Source organism: Rana temporaria, chromosome 1 (genome assembly GCF_905171775.1).
Source record: "Rana temporaria chromosome 1, aRanTem1.1, whole genome shotgun sequence".
In the NCBI taxonomy this organism is placed as follows: Eukaryota; Metazoa; Chordata; class Amphibia; order Anura; family Ranidae; genus Rana; species Rana temporaria.
The window spans coordinates 359,557,192-359,580,931 of NC_053489.1; the positions used below are offsets into that span (position 1 = coordinate 359,557,192).

At 44.5% G+C, this 23,740-nt stretch overlaps 1 protein-coding gene across 3 annotated transcripts in view; it reads right to left on the reverse strand.

Moving 5' to 3' along the window:
• Positions 1 to 22,969, reverse strand: part of GNA15 (G protein subunit alpha 15) — a 135,401-nt gene extending 112,432 nt beyond the window's left edge. Inside the window, exon 1 of one of the 3 annotated variants that reach the window (XM_040321776.1) lies at positions 22,252 to 22,964. In XM_040321776.1, coding sequence (XP_040177710.1) covers positions 22,252 to 22,396 — 145 coding nt within the window. In that variant the 5' untranslated portion in view covers positions 22,397 to 22,964. Of the gene's footprint in view, positions 1 to 22,251 lie in introns of all 3 variants that reach the window. The other 2 variants (XM_040321773.1, XM_040321777.1) reach the window with 2 other exon arrangements.
• Positions 22,970 to 23,740: the final 771 nt, after the last annotated feature.

The window sequence follows — 23,740 nt, forward strand, 5'->3', positions numbered from 1 at the left end:
TGGTCAGTGTATATTGGCTAAGGTTCTACATATCTGGATCTGGTAGATTTCAGGATCACCAGGCAGGGCTGTGAAGCTCTCATAACTGGATAGACAAATGTAAATCCTTTAGCACAGGGGTGGGCAATTATTTTTTCGAGGGGGCCACATGAGAAACTAAAAATATTTTGGAGGGCCGGGCCAAAAGGCTAAACTCAATACTGCATAAAATCAATTGTATTTCTTTATAAAAAGCAGTAAATATCATTGTTGGACAACTGGTACGAGTACTTGTTATAGACATGGCACAGGAGGGGGACAGAGGCTGGGGACATGGCACAGGAGGGGGACAGAGGCTGGGGACATGACACAGGAGGGGGACAGAGGCTGGGGACATGGCACAGGAGGGGGACAGAGGCTGGGGACATGACACAGGAGGGGGACAGAGGCTGGGGACATGACACAGGAGGGGGACAGAGGCTGGGGACATGACACAGGAGGGGGACAGACGCTGGGGACATGGCACAGGAGGGAGACAGACGCTGGGGACATGACACAGGAGGGGGACAGAGGCTGGGGACATGGCACAGGAGGGGGGCAGAGGCTGGGGACAGGCAGCCACTGTTTAATCAATAACAATTGATTAAACAGTGGCTGCATGTGATGGCACAGTGGCTGCGTGTGATGGGCACAGTGGCAACAATTGATGGCACAGTGACTGCGTGTGTTGGCACAGTGGCTGCATGTGATGGCACAGTGGCTGCGTTTGATGGGCACAGTGGCTGCGTGTGATTGGCACAGTGGCTGCGTGTGATGGGCACAGTGGCGACAATTTTTGGTGGCACAGACTCATGGGCATCCGCTGAAACTTTTTCAGGGGGGGGGGGGCGCTTCAGCAGCGGCGATACACAGTCGCATTTTACCCTTTCATCGACTGCTAGCGGGGGTTAAAAGCTACCCCCCCACGTTAAAATTTAAAAACACCCCACTGTGCCCCCTGCATCTTTCAATATCTCTTTGTCCTACTGTGTACCCCGTCTCCACAACTGCACCTCTGGACCCCTTTACATTACACAGCACCCTGGATCACTGGACCTATTTCTATTATTACATAGTTATACAAAATTAAATGGTTCAACTCACCATAATGCAGAAACAGTTGGAGACCCGAGTGTGTCACTTGCCACCATCGCCTGCCACGCGTTGCGGATTGTCACTTGCCACATGCTTATCACTTGCCACGTTGCCTGTCACATGTTGTGGATTGTCACTTGCCACGTTGCCTGCTGTCACATGTTGTGGATTGTCACTTGCCACGTTGCCTGCTGTCACATGTTGTGGATTGTCACTTGCCACGTTGCCTGCTGTCACATGTTGTGGATTGTCACTTGCCACAGCGCCTGTCGCACATTGTGGATTGTCACTCGCCACATCGCCTGTCACATGTTTATCACTTGCCACGTTGCCTGTCACATGTTGTGGATTGTCACTTGCCACATCGCCTGTCACATGTTTACCACTTGCCACGTTGCGGATTGTCACTTGCCACGTCGCCTGTCACATGTTGTGGATTGTCACTTGCCACGTTGCCTGCTGTGGATTTTCACTTGCCACGTTGCCTGCTGTCACATGTTGTGGATTGTCACCTGCCACGTCGCCTGTCACATGTTGTGGATTGTCACTTGCCACGTTGCCTGCTGTCACATGTTGTGGATTGTCACTTGCCACGTTGCCTGCTGTCACATGTTGTGGATTGTCACTTGCCACAGCGCCTGTCGCACATTGTGGATTGTCACTCGCCACATCGCCTGTCACATGTTTATCACTTGCCACGTTGCCTGTCACATGTTGTGGATTGTCACTTGCCACATCGCCTGTCACATGTTTACCACTTGCCACGTTGCGGATTGTCACTTGCCACGTCGCCTGTCACATGTTGTGGATTGTCACTTGCCACGTTGCCTGCTGTCACATGTTGTGGATTTTCACTTGCCACGTTGCCTGCTGTCACATGTTGTGGATTGTCACCTGCCACGTCGCCTGTCACATGTTGTGGATTGTCACTTGCCACGTTGCCTGCTGTCACATGTTGTGGATTGTCACTTGCCACGTTGCCTGCTGTCACATGTTGTGGATTGTCACTTGCCACAGCGCCTGTCGCACATTGTGGATTGTCACTCGCCACATCGCCTGTCACATGTTTATCACTTGCCACGTTGCCTGTCACATGTTGTGGATTGTCACTTGCCACATCGCCTGTCACATGTTTACCACTTGCCACGTTGCGGATTGTCACTTGCCACGTCGCCTGTCACATGTTGTGGATTGTCACTTGCCACGTTGCCTGCTGTCACATGTTGTGGATTGTCACTTGCCACGTTGCCTGCTGTCACATGTTGTGGATTTTCACTTGCCACGTTGCCTGCTGTCACATGTTGTGGATTGTCACCTGCCACGTCGCCTGTCACATGTTGTGGATTGTCACTTGCCACGTTGCCTGCTGTCACATGTTGTGGATTGTCACTTGCCACGTTGCCTGCTGTCACATGTTGTGGATTGTCACTTGCCACAGCGCCTGTCGCACATTGTGGATTGTCACTCGCCACATCGCCTGTCACATGTTTATCACTTGCCACGTTGCCTGTCACATGTTGTGGATTGTCACTTGCCACATCGCCTGTCACATGTTTACCACTTGCCACGTTGCGGATTGTCACTTGCCACGTCGCCTGTCACATGTTGTGGATTGTCACTTGCCACGTCGCCTGTCACATGTTGTGGATTGTCACTTGCCACGTCGCCTGTCACATGTTGTGGATTGTCACTTGCCACGTTGCCTGTCACACATTGTGGATTGTCACATCGCCTGTCACATGTTGCGGTCCGGACTGTCACTTGCCTGCTCCAATTGTCCCTTGCTGTGTCCCAGAGTCAGGACCAGGGTTGTCAGCAATGTCAGGCAGCAGAGAAATTATTTAAACTCTCTAAATTCCCGCGGTGCCTACACAGAGAGGAAGGGGGCTGCTGGGCGGGCAGTGAGAGATGATGTAATCTCTCTGCTCCCTCCCGCTTAACAGCTCGCTGATTGGCCAGCACTCGCTCAGGCATAGACACTCACCAAGCCAATCCGCCCAGCCCACAAGTTCTCTCACCTGACACCCGTCAGCGAAGCCGCCCGCACTTTTAGCTGTCACTCGCCCGCACACTATGTCACTCGCTCCCTCACCAGCCCACCCAGCTGCCCACAGCCTGGCCTGCTAGCTCTCACCCATCCACGGCACTCACCGGCCATCCGCTGTTAGATTTCAGGGGGGGCCGTCCCGCTGACAGGGAGGGGGGGGCGATCGGGGGAGATATACAGTGCAGACACCTCACGGCTCTCCTCTCACTGTCACAGCGCCACGGCTCTATTTACCAGAGAACTCTGCAGCGGCGCTGTGACAGGGAGAGGAGAGCCGTGAGCTGTCTGCACTGTAATTCTCCCCCGATCGCCCCCGTCTGTCAGTGGAGCTAGCTCTAATTTCATTCAATCATGACATTGGCACTGGTTTCTAGGGGGGGGGCGAGAGCCCTCCCTTGCCCTGTAGACACTCCCCCTTGGACGGATCTGTCCAATCGCGAGCAAGGGGGAGTGTCTATGCGACTCCCCCTTGCTCGCGATTGGACAGATCCGTCCAAGGGGGAGTGTCTATGCGCGGCGGGGAAAACAGCTGTTCAAACGAACGCTGTCTATAATGTTCCCCGCCGCCGTGATTAACGTGGCGGCGGCGATTTCGGCGGCGGCGGGGGGGCCGGATTAAAAGGTCCGCCGGGCCGTATACGGCCCGCGGGCCGTAGTTTGCCCAGGTCTGCTTTAGCAGGTAAAACAGCTCCCTTATATGTATTCTATCTGTGTATTTGCATAGCTGTTTGCATTTACAAAAATACAGGCCCTACACATACACTAATTTCAAACACAAACGTGCACCTCCACCAGTCTAGACACTCACCAGATAGTGGACATCAATGAGCCTTGAACTATTACTTTGAAGCAAAGTGGCCTCCAGCCCAGGTGCTGTGATCAGAAGTTAAATGCCAGAGGGATCATCCACAGATAATGGACATCAATGTGCATGGACCTATTGCTATGAAGCAAACTCATTGCTGGCCAGTTTCTTTGGTTTTATATGCTTGGACCAATGAATATAATACCTATAAGGGCTTTACAATCCAGTAGACATGTGCGTTCCCGTTCGTAACAAATGGATTTTCGTACGAATTTGTTAGTATTCGTACATTCGGATCAATTCAAACATCCTAAAAGCTGAAAGAACCAAAATACGAAAATTACGGAATTCCGAGTAAGCAAAATAACGAACAAGCGAAAATACGAACGTATGATTGGACAATCTTACTAAAATACGAAACACCGAAAAAGCAAAAGAACGAAAATGACATCTATAACGAACGATTTGCATTCCGTATTTTAAATCCTTTGTCTGTTCGTATTTTCATTTGTGTGTTTTGTAAATCCGTTTCTTTGTCTGTTCGTAAATTTGTGTACTTGTATCGTTCTTTCGAATGGGCACTGGGCAGTGTAGTTAGTGAGTGATGTATCTTAATTAATATCTTACTTAATATCTTAGCCAATCATCTTATCTCTTTTGTGCTGAGTCACATTGTACAGTGTAAAGCCTCGTACACACGATCGGACTTCAAACAAACTTTTCCGTGGATTTTTGTCTGAAGGGAGTTGGTCAGACTTTTGAAACCAAAAAAGTTTGTCCGATAGAGCGTACACACGGTCAAAAAGAAAGTATATCTTAATATGGATTACCACGTGTTGCTATGTATTTACGAAAGTACAAAATTACAAATCCATTAAACGAAAATTATTATCTAACAAAATTACGAATTTCGAATCAACGAAAATAAATTACGAATCATTCAGTATAAACGAAAATTAAACTGTTACGAAAATACGAACGGGTCCAAATAGGAAAACTTGCGTGTTACGAAATACCAACGTGTCCGAATAGGAAAACTTGAGTCTTACGAAATTACGAATCTTTACGAACCTACGGAACGAGACGAAACGGAACAAAAAAATACGAAAATTTTTGTTGTGCACATGTCTACAATCCAGGCTTACCGAACTTAAAAAATACTTATTCAACTCTTAGGCCCCGTACACACGACCAGTTTCCTCGGCAGAATTCAGCTTCCGACCGAGTTTCTGGCTGAATTCTGCCGAGAAACCCGGCCGTGTGTACACTTTCGGCCGAGGAAGCCGACGAGGACCTCAGCGAGGAAATAGAGAACATGTTCTCTATTTCCTCGTTGTTCTATGGGAGCTCTCGGCCCGCCGAGGTCCTCGGCGGCTTCAGGGCTGAACTGGCCGAGGAACTCGATGTGTTTGGCACGTCGAGTTCCTCGGCCGTGTGTACGAGGCCTTAGCTGAGAATGAACAGGCTGGAATGTCTCAGGAAGAATATTCTTCCTCCTCATGTTCTAAGCTAAATCTACCAAATTTCCTCAAGTTCAATCCTGCCCAGCTGTATAGGCATTCCTCAAACAAACAGTTAAGGAGGTTGAAAACCTTTTCTACTCCTAATTTAACACACTTACAGCAAAAGGCCTTAAAGGATCTTGTCCAAAAAGATTGTCATGAAGCCTTCCAACAAGGGGGGCAATGTGGTCTTTATGGACAAGAGCCAATATGTGGCCATGTGTGAAACAATTTTACATAACCCAGATTGGTATAAGACAGTATACATGGAACTAGCTAACTATCTTGTGAGTGTCTAGATTGGTGGAGTTGCGCAGGCGTGGCAGTCTATTTTTTCATTTTATTTCTGGTGAGTGTTTTGAACAAAGCACACCTACCATTGGAATTATTTTGAACACAGAGGTATTTCCTTAATCACGTCACAGATTTATTTATTTTAGGACCATATTTGTTTATCACTTACTAAGAGTTTTTGTATGTGCATAACAGTTTTTGTTTTATCGATTACTAAAGGTTGTATATTCACTTTTATGGGCTAGCTGCTTATCTGTTATACAGAGTTCACTTCCTTTTACAGAAAAACCTTGGTTTGAGAGTAACTTGGTTTGAGAGCGTTTTGCAAGACAAGCAACATTTTTAAATAAAGTTTAACTTGATATACTAGCGATGTCTTGATATAGCATCATGTCACAACAGAGTATAAAAGAGAAGAGATGTGCCTTTAAGTGTAGCAATATGGCTACATTTAATGGGGGTACAACATTTAGCAACATATTGCTACACTTAGAGGCGCCTCTCTTCTCTTTTATACTCTCTAGCTCCTGCTGGATTTTGCTTCTAATCCCCTTGTAGAGGCTTCCATTTGTGGATGGATATTTTATGGTCACACAACCTGGTCACATTATAATCTTTTTATATGGACTATAAACTGAAGGACCTATGGAACAATAATTAGACAAAGTGCACACTATGGCTTTTTCTTACAGGCAGATAAAACACCCCCACCAAACTCGCGTTTTTGAGAGAAAATTTTTGAGCAGAAAAGACACCTAAATGTGCAAAAACGCACAAAAAAGGTAAAATTAGCTGACAGGAGAGTTTTATGAAAATGCTTATTCTCAAAAAAGTTCAAACAAGCTCAAATAAGCTTGAAAAAAAAAACATGCAAAAGAGCACAAAAAAGCACAAGCTACTTCAAGCTTTTAGGCAGAGAAATAAAAGCTCAAATGCCTGTAAAATAAGCTTTTTCTTTGAGCTGCAGTGTGCATGAGATGAGCCCTTAGACAATATTGTCATTGAACTTTCATTGAACCTATGTTTCAAAGAAGAGGTGCACTAGTACGAAACCATGCCTGTTGGGAATGTCATGAATGATGCATTGTTTTGTATAACATTCTTTAGATGTGAATTACACCATTCAGTTTAGATCATTTCATTTTTAAGCAGCTGGCAGAAAAATGGTATTCAGGTCCATTCACACTAGCATTTTTTTTATAAGCTTAAAAAATGCTGGGAAAAACAAGCTGGATGAAAAACGCTGATAATAGAGTTTTTATGTGCTGGCTTGTAATAGCGTTTTTGTAGCTTTTAGGAGCATTTAGGAGTGTTTAGGAGTGTTAGCATTTTATTAGTGTAGGCCTCTCCAGGCCTAATTGTAGGGTGACCAGACATCCCCAGTTTCAGGGGACAGTCCCTTGATTGAGGACACTGTCCCTGGACCAAGTCTGTCCCTGGTTTTGTCCCCAGATTGGATTTAATAGGGGGCAGGGGCAATTTCAAAGACAGTCAGTGCAGAATTAAAATAAAATAAAATTACACACCCCTGCTCCGCCGTGCCTACTAGCATAGGGGGGTTGTATTTTTCCCATTTTCTGGTCCCCTTTCTGATGATCATGTGCTGGTCGGAGCGGAGGGAATATTTCTTCAGTTTCGGGCACATGCCCATTTAGCTTCGCTCGCATGTTCTTCTGCCTTGGCTCAAATCCTGGCCAGCCACCTGCCTATCTCCTTGCCTTCCCTGGCGGAGTGATCTTCCTCCGCTCCCCATTCAGTAGTACCTGGGGCTTCGAAGAGTAAGACTTGAGAGGCTGTGAGGCGGGCGGCGATGGGCAGAGAGTCGCTGATTGTACTAGTAAAGAAAAAATATGTCCCCAGATTTCATGTAAAAAATATGGTCACCTTACTAATTGTGACCTCCAGAGTTAGGGGATAGCTGACATCCTTCTATGTAGAGTGGCATGGTGGGTGTGATGCAAGGTAGATAAATGGACGTCAGACACTTGAATGCAAAGAGATTTATTGTTTCTTAAACAGAACTGTGGGAGAGGGAGTTAGGGCCAGGACACCCTTCAGCAGTTGAAATGTTAATTGGCAGACTCCAAAATCTCTACAGGTAGACAGCCATGCATGCATATAAAGACATCCAGCAAGACACCACATCTGCATGAGTAGGAAAGCTGTCTCCTATGGCAACAGTCTTATAACAGTTTCTAACACAAGTTGAAATTTCTTCACTTCCTCTACAATCTCCGCTTGTAGATCTTCACTCAACTGAGCTCCCAGTCTCTCTCACTAGACTTGCTGATCCACTGCCACTGGATCCCCTGAGCTCTTCCAATCTTCTCACACAATATCTTCCTCAAGCATCACCCCGTGTCCCTGCTGGGTCCCCAGATTGGCACTCACAGATACTCCTCAAGCGTCACCCAGCTGGCCTGCTCGGTCCCTGGTTTGACACCTAATACTGTTCTGCAAGCGTTGACTCGTCACCTCCACTGGCTGGGTCCCTGGCTTGGTGCCTGCTGAAGGTTCCCAATTCTTCACCGTCCCCGGTTGGTGAGAACACTGCTCTGGTACTTGCTCCAGCTACTCACAGTGGTCCCCAGCAACAGGGTAGATAGTTCCTTAGTGGTGACAGCTTCCCCTCTACCTCCGACCATGACAGGTTCTCAGGCCAGCAGAACTGTCTCTTCTGGTTGGGCTGCAAGCCGCAGTCCCAACCCTACACTGCTATCTTGCTTCTGGATAGGCCTCTCAGACAGCCTAGCAGCCAGATGCCCCCAGCATAGGCCTCAGGTCTCTGGCCTAGCAGCCCAGGGCAGTACAACACACATCCACCCAGACAGCTGTCCAGGTGGCACAGAACCCTGATCACCTTACTCCACCCGAATAAATAGGCTCTCCCAGCAAGCCAAGGGACTCAAGAGAATCCCTGCCTGTTGGCTGAGATACCCCCAATCTGTCCTTGCAATGCCCTTGTCTTATCTAATGCCACCAGGTAACCTAGCGGCAGAAGAGAGAAGTGCAGCAATTCCAGAATTAGAGCGAAGTCAGTTGAACAAGGCAACTATCACTTGGCAAATACATTTAAGAGCAGCCCCGCCTAATAATCAGGGTGCTACATCGGGGTTTTTACAGTACATGAAAAAAGGAACGCTTGTTAGGAGTGTTTTAGTAGCATTTATAAGCATTTAGGAGTTTTTTCTGCCGCAAAAGAGCTCCTAAACGCTGAAGCTTAAAAAATGCCTTTAGGAGGATTGGGCTACCTCCAAGCAATTCTGCCCATAATTTATGCACTGCTTCAATGTGCTCCAATTTGGAGACTCTCAAACCTGAAGAGTTAGGACCACAGTATACAAAGGAGCCTTGACAAGGCACTGTGGCTTTCAGATGTGTTTGCAAATGTGTGCTAAACCTCTGTTTCAACATGAACTGTTAGACGGGACTTATTCGGTTTTGTTGCAGTCAGACTAGCTGGTAAATGGTCTGGGAAATTTTCTGTTATTTTTAGGGGAAAATACACAAGTATACCAATGCCCTTGTGCAGTGGTGGCTGGTGCTCAATATTTTGGGTGTGGAGGCAAAGCCAATGCCAACCCCCCTGCATTAGACAGACAGGATGGCGGGAGATGGACCCGGAAGACGGCGAACCCCCAACCCTCCCTCCTTCCCGCGTGGCAGGAGACAGACGTGAAGGCAATGATCAAACCGCGTAGTATACGCATGGACTATGGCCTCCTTACCCTAGTAGGCAGATGACAGGAATCTCGCTCCTCGCTCAGGGGGCATTACTTCTCCTCCCGGCCAAACAGGAAGTTGGTCCTAAGACTCCCTGGCCAATCAGATCTCAGGACCCGCTTCCTGATTGGCCGGGAGGAGAAGCAGGACAACAACAGCGAATATTAACCCTTTTTTAAAGCCAATTAGAACCTCTGGCTCTAGTTACGTGATTCAAGAAAACCCTGTTGAAATCGATGCGTCTGGTACCCTGCATGTAGGGCCGGGCACATGGATTAAGTGGGGCAACACCCCTGCGCCCCATTTAGATGGGCCGCCGCTGCCCTTGTGACTTTTCTTAATTTTTATGCTGTTCTTCATCCCTGTGTCGCTATTTTCAAAAATTTGAAGGGGAAAGGCTACAGGTACATTAAAACGTTCTCATATTCTTAACAAGTAGTAAAGGAGCTTTAAAACATGCCATCACTGATATTTCTAGCTGTCAGAAAGCACGTGGACATTACACTAGATATATAATATGCCTAAAAAAATCCCCAAGTACATGAAGACTAATAATTATCTGTAAAACAAAATGGCCAGATGCTCATATTTTCCCAGTAGTGTCACTTTGTATATCCCTCAAGGTGTTTTCATATACACCTACGCTTTTTCTTATCTGTGTAGATACCTTTCTACCTGACTATTTCTTACGTGTCACCTGATTCATGCTTCACTGTCTCTGCCTTGTTATGCCTCTGAGTTCATATAGTAGATAAACAGTAGGATATTATTTTCATGTTTTGCCCCTAAAGCCTTTACTATTACTCTGTCCTTTTTTCTATTTCCCTATTTTTTGTATTATCATATTTAAATGGTAATGTATTATACATAAATACTATATTTAGTTATTACTTATAAAAATTATTAATTTTTTAAGTTTTTATTGAACTAGTTGATTTTCAATTAGCCTTCTTTCTATAGTGACTATATATTAATTGAATAAACCTGGAACTAAGTGTATTAGCACATATTTACATATTACATTTTTCAATTGTTTATATTAACCTAACCTTTAATTTTCGAGTTGATTACCTGTTTATGTAAAATATCTAATCTTCAGATATGTATAATTCCATCCAATTTATTATTATATACTTGACTAATATTACCATTTGTTGTAACTATTTATTACTAATTGTAACTGTCTATATTATTTAATATTCAATAAACAAAATTGACAAGAAAATAAAGAAAAATAAACTTACATTAGAGTTCAACTATGGTACATTTCCAAAATGTACCAAAAACATGTCCACAGTACACAGGGGGCAGGGGAGCAGCAGGGCATAGCAAGGGGTAAGCATAGAAAAGTATAGGAGTCAGCAGGTTAGAGCATAGGGGGTAAGGAGTGCACACCACAAGGGGAGCAGCAGGGCACATTATGAGGCACAGGGCACATCAAGTGGGACACAGCAGCGAATGGGGCACAGCGCAGGGCACGGGGCACACAGTAGGGCACATCACAGGGCACACAGGAAGGCATATCACGGGGCACACAGCAGGGCACTGAGCACATCACAAGGCACACAGTAGGGCACATCACAGGGTACATCAGGGAGTATATAGCAGGGCATGGGGCCTACAGTAGGGCACACATCAGGGTTTATTATGGTGTACACAGCAGGGCACATTATTGAGCACAGCATGGTGCATAACAGGGGGCACAGGGCACATCAGGGGTACACAGCAGGGCATGGGGCACACAGTAGGCACATCATGGGGTACACAGTGGGGCACACAGTAGGGCAAATGAGGCGGTACACAACAGGGCACATCAGGGGGTACACATCAGGGCATGCAAGACATCACCGGGCATATGGCACATAGTAGGGCACATCACATGGCACACAGCAGAGCACAGAGCACACAGTAGGGCACATCATTAGGAACAGGGCACATTAGGCGGTACACATCAGGGCACATCACAGGGCATAGGGCACACATCCCAGGGCATGGGGCACACAGTAGGATACATCAGGGGGTACACGGGGCACATCACAGAGCATGGGGAACACAGTAGGACACATCAGGGAGTACACAGCACATTACAGGGCATGGGGCACACAGTAGAGGAGCACATAACAGGGCACACAGTAGGTCACATCACAGGGCACATCAGGCAGTACACAGCAGGGCATGGGGCACATAGCAGGGCACATTATTGAGCACAGCATGGTGCATCACAGGGGGCACAGGGCACATTATTGAGCACAGCATGGTGCATCACAGGGGGCACAGGGCACATCAGGGGGTACACAGTGGGGCACACAATAGAGCACAGGGCACATTATAGGGCACATCACTGGCCAACCCGGAATTCAGGTGGAAACAATTGATTTTACGGCACTTGATTTTTATTTGCTGTTTTTCACGGAAGATCTCTATAGATCTATTGTGGACCAAAGTAATTTGTATGCTGGTCAATACATCGCCGCTAATCCCCAGTCCTCCCTTCCCAATCACGGTTTCCAAATTTAAGACCTTTCTGGCCCTGTGTTCTCTGCCTCCATGGCCAGGGCACTATACGAGCAGTTCATGCACTTCAACAACAATGAACTTTGTTGTCCTCGTGGAGACCCTGAATACGATTGGCTCTACAAAATTCGAAAATTCAAAATAAAAAACGTATTTACAAAATTCGGCCCCTCGTAAACCATTTCAACGAACGTTTTGCAGCCTTGTATACTCCCCATCAAGTTGTCTGCGTTGTTGAGTCCCTGATTAAATTTTCTGGCCACTTGTCTTTCAAACAGTACCTTCCCAGCAAGCGTGCCAGATATGGGGTCAAGATGTATAAGCTCTGTGACAGAGCAACAGGCTATACATGGAGCTTTATGGTTTATGAGGGAAAAGATAGTCACGTAGAGCTGGAGAACTGCCCATATTACATAGGGAGCACTGGCAAGATAGTGTCGAACTTGGTGTCACCCTTATTTGGAAAGGGGTACCATTTGTATGTGCACAATTATTACACGAGCATAGTTTTTTTTAGTCACTTGTTTGATCATCAAATTGGCACATGTGGCACGTGTGACCTAATCTCCAGGGCTTAATCCCAGAGGCTTGTAGATTCCATCTTAGGCTGGAGGAGAGAGCCTGCTGCAGGTGTAATAATTTGCTTGCTGTGAAGTGGAGGGATAATAAGAATGTTTTCGTTATGTCCTCCCTTCACGCAGATACGACTGTCCAAATTCGTATGGCGACTGGTTTTGTTGAAAAAACCCTCTGTGTCCACGAATATAACCAAAATATGGGAGGGGTGAACCTTAACGACCAGTTGCTGGCGCCGTACCTAGTTGCCCATAAGGTCAGACGCTGGTACAAAAAAGTGTCTGTATACTTATTTCAATTGGCTTTGCTGAATGCTCATGTGTTATACAGAGCTTCAGGATGGATTTGATCTTTCCTTAAATTCCAGGAAGATATCGTATCCAGGCGGTGCTTCACCTCACCATCCCCAACCAAATGCAGTAAGCCGGCTGCATGAGAGGCATTTTCCATATGTCCTTCCTGGTACCCCTACCCAACGAGCCCCCCAAAGAAGATTTCGTGTCTGTAGCAAACGTGGATATAGGCGTGACACCCGTTATTATTGTCCATGCTGTCCTGACAATCCTGGTTTTTGCATTGGTGAATGTTTTGAACGCTACCATACACTAGTGGAGTATTGCGTAGGGTACAGCATTTCACAGAATAGGACACACTTACACAGGGTCTCCCAAGATGCCATTGCATTTTGAGAGACCCGAACCTGGAACCGAACCGTTACAGTTACAGTTACCAAAAAAAAGTAAAAAAAAAAAAAAACACAATAAAATAAAAAATACAAATAAAAAAATAGTTGTTGTTTTATTGTTCTCTCTCTCTCTCTCTCTCTCTATACTCTCTCTATTATTCTGCTCTTTTTTTTTACTGTATTCTATTCTATTTATTGTTATTATGTTTTATCATGTTTGCTTTTCAGGTATGTAATTTTTTTATACTTTACTGTTTACTTTGTTTTATTGTTAACCATTTTTTTGTTTTCAGGTACGTCATTCAGCCGCAGCGCGGATTTATTTATCTTGACAGCAACAACGTTTGCTCCCACGATACATAAAGCCGTGACTCCAACGATGTAGGAGATTTCACAACCACAGTTAAAAAAAAGAGCATATATGCTGAAGCATGGGGGCAGCAGGGGTGGAGGAGCGATTTGCTCCTAACTTTTGCGGGAGGATGCCCCCATGCTTCGGCATATATAAATGGCGCATGTATGCCCATCATTAGAAGTGGGTGGATGAAGGGAGGTATTCTAATGGTGGGCATACCCACCAATCAATCTCTTTTTTTCATTCAGCCAACAGGCTGCATGAAAAAAAATATTACAATATATGCCCAACAAGGACCAGCAACGTACTGGTATGTTGCTGGACTTTGAATGGTGATACCAGAATGATGCCTGCAGGTTTAGGTATCATCTTGGTATCATTCTTTTCAGCCAGCAGTCAGCTTTCATGTAAAAGCAATCCTAGCAGCTGATTAGCCTTTAGACTGCTTTTACAAGCAGCGGGAAGGAATGTCCCCCCCTCCCACCATCTTCCATGGTTTTCTCTGGCTCTCCTGTCCCAACAGGGAACATGAAAATGCAGCCAGTGGTTCCGCCAGCTGATCGGAGACCAGAACAGCTCCAATCATCTCTATGGCCTAAGAAACCGGAAGCTACAAGCATTTCATGACCTAGATTTCGCCGAAATATAAACAGCACCATTGGGAAATTGGGAAAACATTTTATCACACCGATCTTGGTGTGGTCAGATGCTTTGAGGGCAGAGGAGAGATCTATTTTCAAAAAAGAGTACCTGTCACTACCTATTGCTATCATAGGGGATATTTGCATTCCCTGAGATAACAATAAAAATGATAATAAAAAAAAATGGAAGGAACAGTTTAAAAATAAAATAATAAATGCAAAATAAATAATTAAAAAAAGCACCCCTGTTCCCCCCTGCTCTCGCGCAAAGGCAAACGCAAACGTCGGTCTGGCGTGATATGTAAACAGCAAATGCACCATGCATGTGAGATATCACCGCAAAGGTCAGATCGAGGGCAGTAATTTTAGCAGGAGACCTCCTTTGGAAATCTAAACTGGTAACCTGTAAAGGCTTTTAAAGGCTTTTAAAAATGTATGTAGTTTGTCGCCAATGCGCGTTTGTGCACAATTTTAAAGCATGTTGTGTTTGGTATCCATGTGCTCGGCCTAAGATCATCTTTTTTATTTCATCAAACATTTGGGCAATATAGTGTGTTTTAGTGCATTAAAATAAAAAAAGTGTGTTTGTCCCCAAAAAATCGCTTGAAAAATCGCTGCGCAAATACTATTTGGAAAAAAATGCAACACCCACTATATCATTAAAAAATATATAATGTTTGGGGGTTCAACGTAATTTTCTTGCAAAAAAAAAATATTTTTTCATGTAAACAAAAAGTGTCAGAAAGGGCTTTGTCTTCAAGTGGTTAGAAGAGTGGGTGATGTGTGACATAAGCTTCTAAATGTTGTGCATAAAATGCCAGGACAGTTTAAACCCCCCCCCCCCAAATGACCCCATTTTGGAAAGTAGACACCCCAAGATATTTGCTAAGAGGCATGTTGAGTCCATGGAATATTTTATATTTTGACACAAATTGCAGGAAAAACATTTTTTTTTTCTTTTTGCACAAAGTTGTCGCTAAATGATATATTGCTCACACATGCCATGGGCATATGTGGAATTACACCCCAAAATGCATTCTGCTCCTTCTCCTGAGTATGGAGATACCACATGTGTAGTTGGCAGTGAGGAGTGAAATCCAAAATTTGCACCTTTAGAAATCCTGAAGGTGGTGCTTGGATTTTGGGGTCTCGTACGCTGCTAGGCTCCCAAAAAGTATTTTGGGGGGCAATTCCATTTTCTTTTTTCTTGTCATTATTCAATCACTTGGGACAAAAAAAAATATATTCAATGGGCTCAACATGACTCTCAGCAATTTCCTTGGGGTGTTTACTTTCCAAAATGGGGTCATTTGGGGGGGGGGGGGGGGTTTGTACTGCCCTGCCATTTTAGCACCTCAAGAAATGAGATAGGCAGTCATAAACTTGAAGCTGTGTCAATTCCAGAAAATGTACCCTAGTTTGTAGACGCTATAACTTTTGTGCAAACCAATAAATATACGCTTATTGACATTTTTTTACTAAAGACATGTGGCTGAATACATTAATACATTTTGGGTTAAATGTATGACTAAAATTTAGTTGGATTGGATTTTTCTTATAACAAAAAGTAGAAAATATCATATTTTTTTCGAAATTTTCGGTCTTTTTCCGTTTATATCGCAAAAATAAAAATCACAGAGGCAATCAAATGACATTAAAAGAAAGCTCTATTTGCGGTAAAAAAAGGACGCAAATTTCATTTGGGTACAACATTGCATGACCGCGTGATTACCAGTTAAAGCAGCGCAGTGCCGAATCGCAGAAAATCCTCTGGTCTTTAGGCAGCCTAATGGTCCGTGGCAGAAGTGATTAATAGCCATTCAAACCTCTTTGTGTCAACCTGTGGGCATGTTATCAGGCCAAAATCATCAGGGTATGTAAACTTTTGATCAGGTCATTTGGGTATTTTCTGTTGTGTTTATGATTTAAAAAGAGTAAACACAGTTACATAGTAGGCAAGGCTGAAAAAAGACACAAGTGCATTAAGTCCGACCTATGGTGGTTGATTGATAATAAATGGCTTCAGCCAAACACTAACCATGAGTGAAAAAAATGTTTTTGTGTTATCATTCATATTCTCGGAAAAATGGCCAGGAAATCATGAATTCTGCCAGGGTATGTAAACTTATCAGCACAACTGTATACCATAGTTTGTGGACTCTATAACTTTCATACATACTATATAATATACACTGATTGGGTTATTTTCACCAAAGAAATGTAGCAGAATACATTTTGGGCTAAATTTATGAAGAACAATTATTTATTTGCAAAATGTTATAACATAAACTTTTAGGCCCGGAATTACATACATCGACGCATATTTATGCCGCCGTAGCGTATCTCTTTTACGCTACGCCGGCGCAGCGCACAGAGGCAAGCACTGGATTTACAAAGCACTTGCTCCCACTCGCTGTTAAAGATCCTCGGCGTTCCTGTTTCCTCGGCGTAAGCCAGCGTAGGTGGAAGTGGGCGTGAGCCATGCTAATGAGGCGTGACCCCATGCAGTACATTTTTAAACGAACGGCGCATGCACCGTCCTGTGGACGCATCCCAATGCGCATGCGCAGAATCATGTTGGAACTACTCCCTAAGATACGATGGATCACTGCCTACGACGTGAACGTAACCTACGCCTAGTCATATTCACGTACAACGTAAACGACAAAAGATACGACGGCTTGTGTTCCCTGGTCCATACCTTTGCATGAGTTGCGCCTCCTATATGGGGAATAACGCTACGCCGGACGTACGACTTACGCAAACCGCGTATATTATGCGCCGGGCGCAACTACATTCGTGAATCGGCGTATCTCCCTCATTTGCATATGTGCATAGAAAATCAATGGGAGCGGCAAATGCGCCCAGCGTAAATATGGGCCCACGATACGACGGCGTAGGAAAGTTACGTCGGTCAGATGAAGCCTATTTTCAGGCGTATCTCAGTTTATGGGCATGGCGCATAGATACGACAGCGCATACTTACACTTACGCGGCGTATCTGGTGATACGTCGGTGTAAGTGCTTTGTGAATCCGGGCCTTAGTCTTTATTCACTTATTTGTCAAAAAATAAAAGACCCAGTGGTGATTAAATACCACCAAAAGAAAGCTCAATATTTACAAAATGATAACAAATTTGTTTGGGTACAGTGTTGCATGACTGCACAATTTTCATTCAAAGTGTGACAGCGCTGAAAGCTAAAAATTGGCCTGGAAAGGGGGTTAAATGTGCCTGCTGTTGAAGTGGTTAAAGAAGCCTAAAGTGGTTTTAAAGTCAGAAGTTTTTTTATCTTAATGCATTCTATGCATTAAGATAACAAAATCTTCTGTGTGCAGCAGCCCCCCTAATACTTACCTGAGCCCATCTCTATCCAGCGATGTCGCACAAGTGCCTTGGTCGACCGGGACTCTCCCTCCTGATTGGCACAGCAGTGGCGCCATTGGCTCCCGCTGATGTCAATCAAAGTCAGTTAGCCAATCAGGAGAGAAAGACAGAGGGGTCATGGCCGAACCGCGGCTCTGTGTCTGAATGGACACACAGAGCTGTGGATCATCTCGGGTGCCCCCATAGCAAGCTGCTTGCTGTGGGGGCACCCGACAGGAGAGAGGGGCCAGGAGTGCCAGCAAGGGACCCAAGAAGAGGAGGATTTGGGCTTCTCTGTGCAAAACCACTGCACAGAGCAGGTAAGTATAACGTATGTTATTTTTAAAGAAAAAAAAACGAGATTTTAGTATCACTTTAAGGTATACATTAGATGATTTTCATCCAGATTAGGCAGTGATCCTAATGACAGGGAACCAAAAAGATCTTCTGGGTAAGTGGTGGCTCGTGCTCCATTTTGGGAAGGGGGCTAAAACAAACCACCCGCTGACTACACCCCCCCAGGCGGTCCACACATACCTCCGCCCTGTTGTGAGTTTGCTCGTCCATCTGTCAGTCGGCACCCCAGCCCTGCACTTATCCCATCTAGGTCGTGGGCAATCGTCAGATATTTTCTGCGTCTCCTCCTCCTTGGCAGCTTCCTCCTTGGTGGCCAATATGGTTGCTTCTCCCCTCGGTCAGTCGGGAGTCTCAAGACGTACTTCCTGATTGGCCGATAGCAATAGCTGATATTATTTCGCTATTGTCAAACAACTGGGTAGGGTGGTTGTTTGACAATAGCCACCCCACCCCTTTTGAAGCCAATTAGAGCCTCCAGCTCTAATCGTGTTCTTTGAAAAAAAAAACATTGGAATCCATGCGTCCGGAGCCCTGCATGTAGATTAGGGGCTAGATGCATGAATTAGGTGGCGGCACTCCTTCACCTGATGGTCAGGCCATCACTGTTCTGGAGGAGTTTGAACATGTACTTGGGTCATCTAAGGTTTAAAGGCACCTACAGACAGGGAACATTTTTCAGATCTAACAATTTATAGGTGACATAACATTTGTTCATATGTTGACCCTTTCTGCCTGTGTCAGTCAGTTAAGTTGAATGATTCTGTTCTCTCCTTCCTTTGCCTGATAAGCACAAACATTCAGGCTTGTACAATAATCTTTTGTAAAACTGCGCACCGAGTCCACTCTTTTGAAGCCTATTAGTGCCCCACATGTAGATTAGGGGGCCAGACGCATGGATTAGGGGGGCGGCGCCCTTGCGACCTGCATTATGGGCCATCACTGGTTAGTAAGAAGAATGTCTCCCTACTGTGTTCTTAGAGACAGACAAAAACATCATTGCCATCATGCTGCTGACTCTGCCGCATAGTGTTGGCCTTGTTACCATGCAGGCACCATCAAATAAGAGGTCTGAAAGTCACATCTCAAGGAAACCCTAGCACCCTCTGAAGGAACCCTGGGCAAGAAGGACTGCCTTTCTATATACACGGTAAAATGTTTTGACTACAGATAAACTTTTCATGTCGGCCATACGCATATATGCGGTCACTTGGCAGGTGGGCTTTAACGCTGAGAGGCTGCATATATGCGCCTCTATGTAAACATCTTTCTGTGCTAAGAGAACACACCCTGCTCTCCCAGAAGAGGAACCGGGGGTACCAGAAAGCTCCCAATGCATACTTTCGATCAGGAGCTTTCCGATCATGTGACTGCTGTGACAGTCAATCACAGCGGTCATGTGATTTAAATGCCCGGTTCTGCCTCCCGGCATTTAAAACCTCTTAAAGGCCCAGGAGGCAGCGGTGGGAAGGAGTTAACCACTTTGCCACTGAATTCATTTCTCAGACACATGTTAAAATCAGCATATATTGCTAGAAAGTTATGTTAACCAGTTGACTTCTGGAAGGTTTTACCCCCTTCATGACCGGGGCATATTTTGCTATTCAGCCCTTGTATGCTACACGTCTTTGGTAAAAAATAAATCCCAGTAAATATACTGGTATTTATGCAGCTATGATGCTATACTGGGACTCTGATTGTGTGGTGGCAATCTGACGCCAACAGACTCTATCTGGGAAGGTCACTGACATTAATGTTGCTAGTGACACTAATACAGTGATCAGTGATAATACTGTACAATGACACTGTACTAATGACACTGGCTGGGAAGGGGTTAAAATCTAGGGGCAATCAAGGGGTTAACTGTGTGCCTAACAATGTGTAATGTATGTAATGTGTGCTGCTGTTACTTTACTATTTGTCTGTTTATTCTCCCTGCTTTTGAGAGAGACGAAATATCCAGATCGCTATTTACTGTACACAGAGTTCTGTGTTTTTGTAAACACTCCCTTACTCTGATGTTCACATCAATACCTCACATGGGGCACAATTGCTGTTTCCATACACGTGCAGGCCCTGCATGCACATTTACATTAACATGTATGTACAGGGGGGACATGGGTGCTTTAAAAGTTTCTTATTATTCTTTTTTACATTATAAACATTTGTTTTACACTTTTTCTTTTAACTTCATTTATTTTACAAGGGGGCTAACAGGTCCCCTGAGTAATAGCATTGGCAGACGACAGGTTCTCTTTATGGGGGACATCAGAGGTCTATTAGACTCACAATGTCTCCCCACGTGTGCTTGTTTTACTGCTTCCCTGGCTGCAGTCTATGGGGAATGACAGCTGTGAATCTGGAATTCACTAAATCATTTTAGCTTCTGGCTTCATTACTTGCAATCTTCTGCTTAATGGGTGGGGCATATTTCAGCAGTCCTGGGCTCCCTGGAGGAAAAGGAGAGCATACCAACCACCACAGGCAGTGAGAAGCAGTGGTGGAGGAGAGGTAGCTGCCCTTCTCACTGCTAAAAGTGATCGGGTGACTGTAGAGATCACTTTTATTAAACAGCCAATCACCAAGTGAAAAAAATCATTCCAAGCTTATGGCTGCAGCTGCAACTGCTACCCTAAACTTGCTTTAACCACTTGAAGTCAAGGATATTTTAAGACGACTTTAGGACGTCAAGCTGTTAAAGTGGAACTACACCTATGAATAAAACTATTGCAAACAGGCAGGAACTTAATTGTATATTCTGCAAAAAAATAAACTTACTTGCCAATTTGCAGAACTTCTTTAAAATGTACTCTGAGCTGCACACATGCAGTTCAGGGCACATTCTCAGCATGGTTCCTGTGTGCCTGGATGAATGACCTCCTGCCCACATGCAAGAGTAACATCATCCTGCAACAGCCAATCAAGACAGTAAAGACCTGACACCCAGAAGAATCCAAGGAGAAGACGCTAGCGGGGGACCTAGCAGATGTAGGATCACTGGAGGGGAAGCAAGTTTCTTTTTTAGAAATCTGCTATAAGCTATTTTGTATGCTACTTATTTAATACAATCATAAGTGCAGAACACGTTTTCCATAGTGAATACTGTTTTTCTAAATTTTATGGGACTGCTGATTTTAGAAGAAAGCGCCAACATAAATTTTACCAAAAGTGGAGCTGACCAATAAATGCTAAAATCGAGTATTCATAAATCAACCTCAGTGGGGCTAATTTACCAAAAGAGTAGCTGTTCACTTAGAAAAGTGAATGTTTAATTTGCAACGTAAATGTTAGTAAAGAAGGCGACCCTTCCTGGAGGAGATCTCATGTCGAGTTCACACAATGATACTTGCCTCCAAGCTGTGTCACCAACCATGCCGCCTCAGCTCCCATATCGGACAGTATCCCCGGCTACCCACATGTCCTCTGCTGTGTCTATACCAGGCAAGGGCAAACTCGGCCCTCCAGCTGTTTTGAAACTACAAGTCCCATGAGACATTGCAAAACCCTGACAATGACAGGCATTACAATAAGCTTAATTCATTATTTGGTACAATGCTCTTGTTTTTTTACAGACATCCATTATCTATCAGCTCCTGATGAGCGGCCCGAGCCGCGAAACGCGTCGAGCTTCAGATGCATCAATCACACTGAATCATGTAGCTCTGCCTCACGATTTTACTGTTTTACCTAATGACTTTATGAACCTATGTATATATATGAGTTTATTTAATCATGTTGGGTGATGGAATATGTATTATGGTGTTCTATGTATTTTTTACTGTAATACATTTAATACATTTATAGATATCTGACACACTAGCTCATTTTTTTGCTTTCAATCCGCATGCTTAATATAAAGTCCCGACTCCTTTTCCATTATCCAGAAGGCGACTCTTCCTTAACTTTGAATACCCAACTACATGCAAGGAAAATTAAATAACAGGATATCTGCTGGTCATGATTGGTTGACTGAAGCAAACTAAGCTTATCATGCTCAGTGAACAGCTTTTTCTCCTACAGTAAATCAACCCATAGTTTGAACTTGATGGACTTGTGTCTTTTTTCAACCTCAACTACTATGTAACCCCTATGTGATGCTTTTTGGTCCCCAAGTTTTACACAATTTTGGAAAAGTTTTTGAAACACCCCTCTTCAGCAGAGGTTTTCATTGTAACTGACTACCAGGACAGCATCAATTTACAAAGAAAATAACCTCATCAAGGTAAAAGACATGTATGCACATATGCTGAAGGACAGTAATAATAAGTGACACTTACCTAGAAGTAGGAGTTTTAACTCTCTCCGATCGCGACTCTTGTGAAATTTAAGCACCCTGTTAATCTCTCTGTTAATAGCCAGTGCTGCTTTGTCATCTTCAGACAGACAGGGAGGGCAGAAGCACCACAAACACCACCACGGCATATCACAAGTTAACACCAGGTATCCTCACTGGCAGACCCCAATCCTCCACTTTCACCTGAGTGACAGTTTCATCTTCTATTCAGTGAAGCCTCAGATGAGAGACAGAAGCCTCCAAAACGAGTCTGCTTTGTTGAATAAACTGAGAGGATCCCTCTTTTCTGGATTATGTCTGATAGAAACCAATATATTTCTAGCTATACTTCCTCAACCAGTCATTTAGACTTTCCTAAAATTCCTTTTAGGTTGCCCTTACAAATCCTTTAGGAAAACACAACAGTAACAATAGTTCCTTAGATACGGTAATCCACAGTTACAGCTTTTTCTTCTTTCCCAGTAAGGTACCACAAGGAAGTGCAATAAATGATCCATGTGAAGCTAGAAAAATTCTTTAAAATGTACTTGAGAAAGAAACTGGTTAATACTGAACATCAAGTCCCATCTCTTAAGGTCTCCCTTGAGAGATACTTCAAGCAAATGTATTGGGGATGGCAGCCAGACCCATGTACAGACTAGTTAGCGAAACAAGTTTTTCAAGCTGACAGGTCTCAGCCGCACCTGTGCTATGTATTCCACTTCATCTCGAGCTGGCAAAACAGGTTATGAGCGCATTGCTGCCACCCTCCCTGCTGGAAAAAGGTAGAATATAATAATACAATTTTTTTATATAAGAGGGAGAGAAAGGATATTTAGTGTTTTCCCAGTCGAACAAGATTTACTGATGAGGATTTGCTTAGCATTCTTCTCAGACACTCAGTTGCCATATGTTGATGCCAGGTCTTTTCAAACTTGAAGGTTTCTGAATGCCATTTGATGATGTTTTTTCACTGTTCAAATACATGTATAATGATATGTGTTTTATAATAATATACATATTTTTTCATGTGATAATTATTATTTTTTTTAACTGGGAAAACTTTATTAGACAAATCAGCATTACATCACAGTTACACTATAGTAAATACATCAATGTACAAGTCCAGTGTCAGGAGCATGAATAGCCATCCGGCTAAGGGAACAGCCCCAAGCACATTCTCACTCAGAAAGGATGACAAACTATCGAATCCCAGCAAACCTCACTCATCCAACCCACCCGAGGTTTGAAACATGAGAGTACAGGAGCGTACTAGGGAAGGGGGGAGGGGGGGCGCCTTGAACAATGGCTCATGGGGCCGGGTCGAGAGCCGCCCGAGCTTCTCTCCAACTGGACCAGATCTTGTCAAACTTATCCGGGCATTGCCTATTCTCATAAGTCAACTGGTATAGGGGCAGGACCGAAGTCACCGTGCGTTGCCAAGATGCGCAAGTGGGAGGGTCCTCCGATTTCCATCTCAACAGTATCTCACG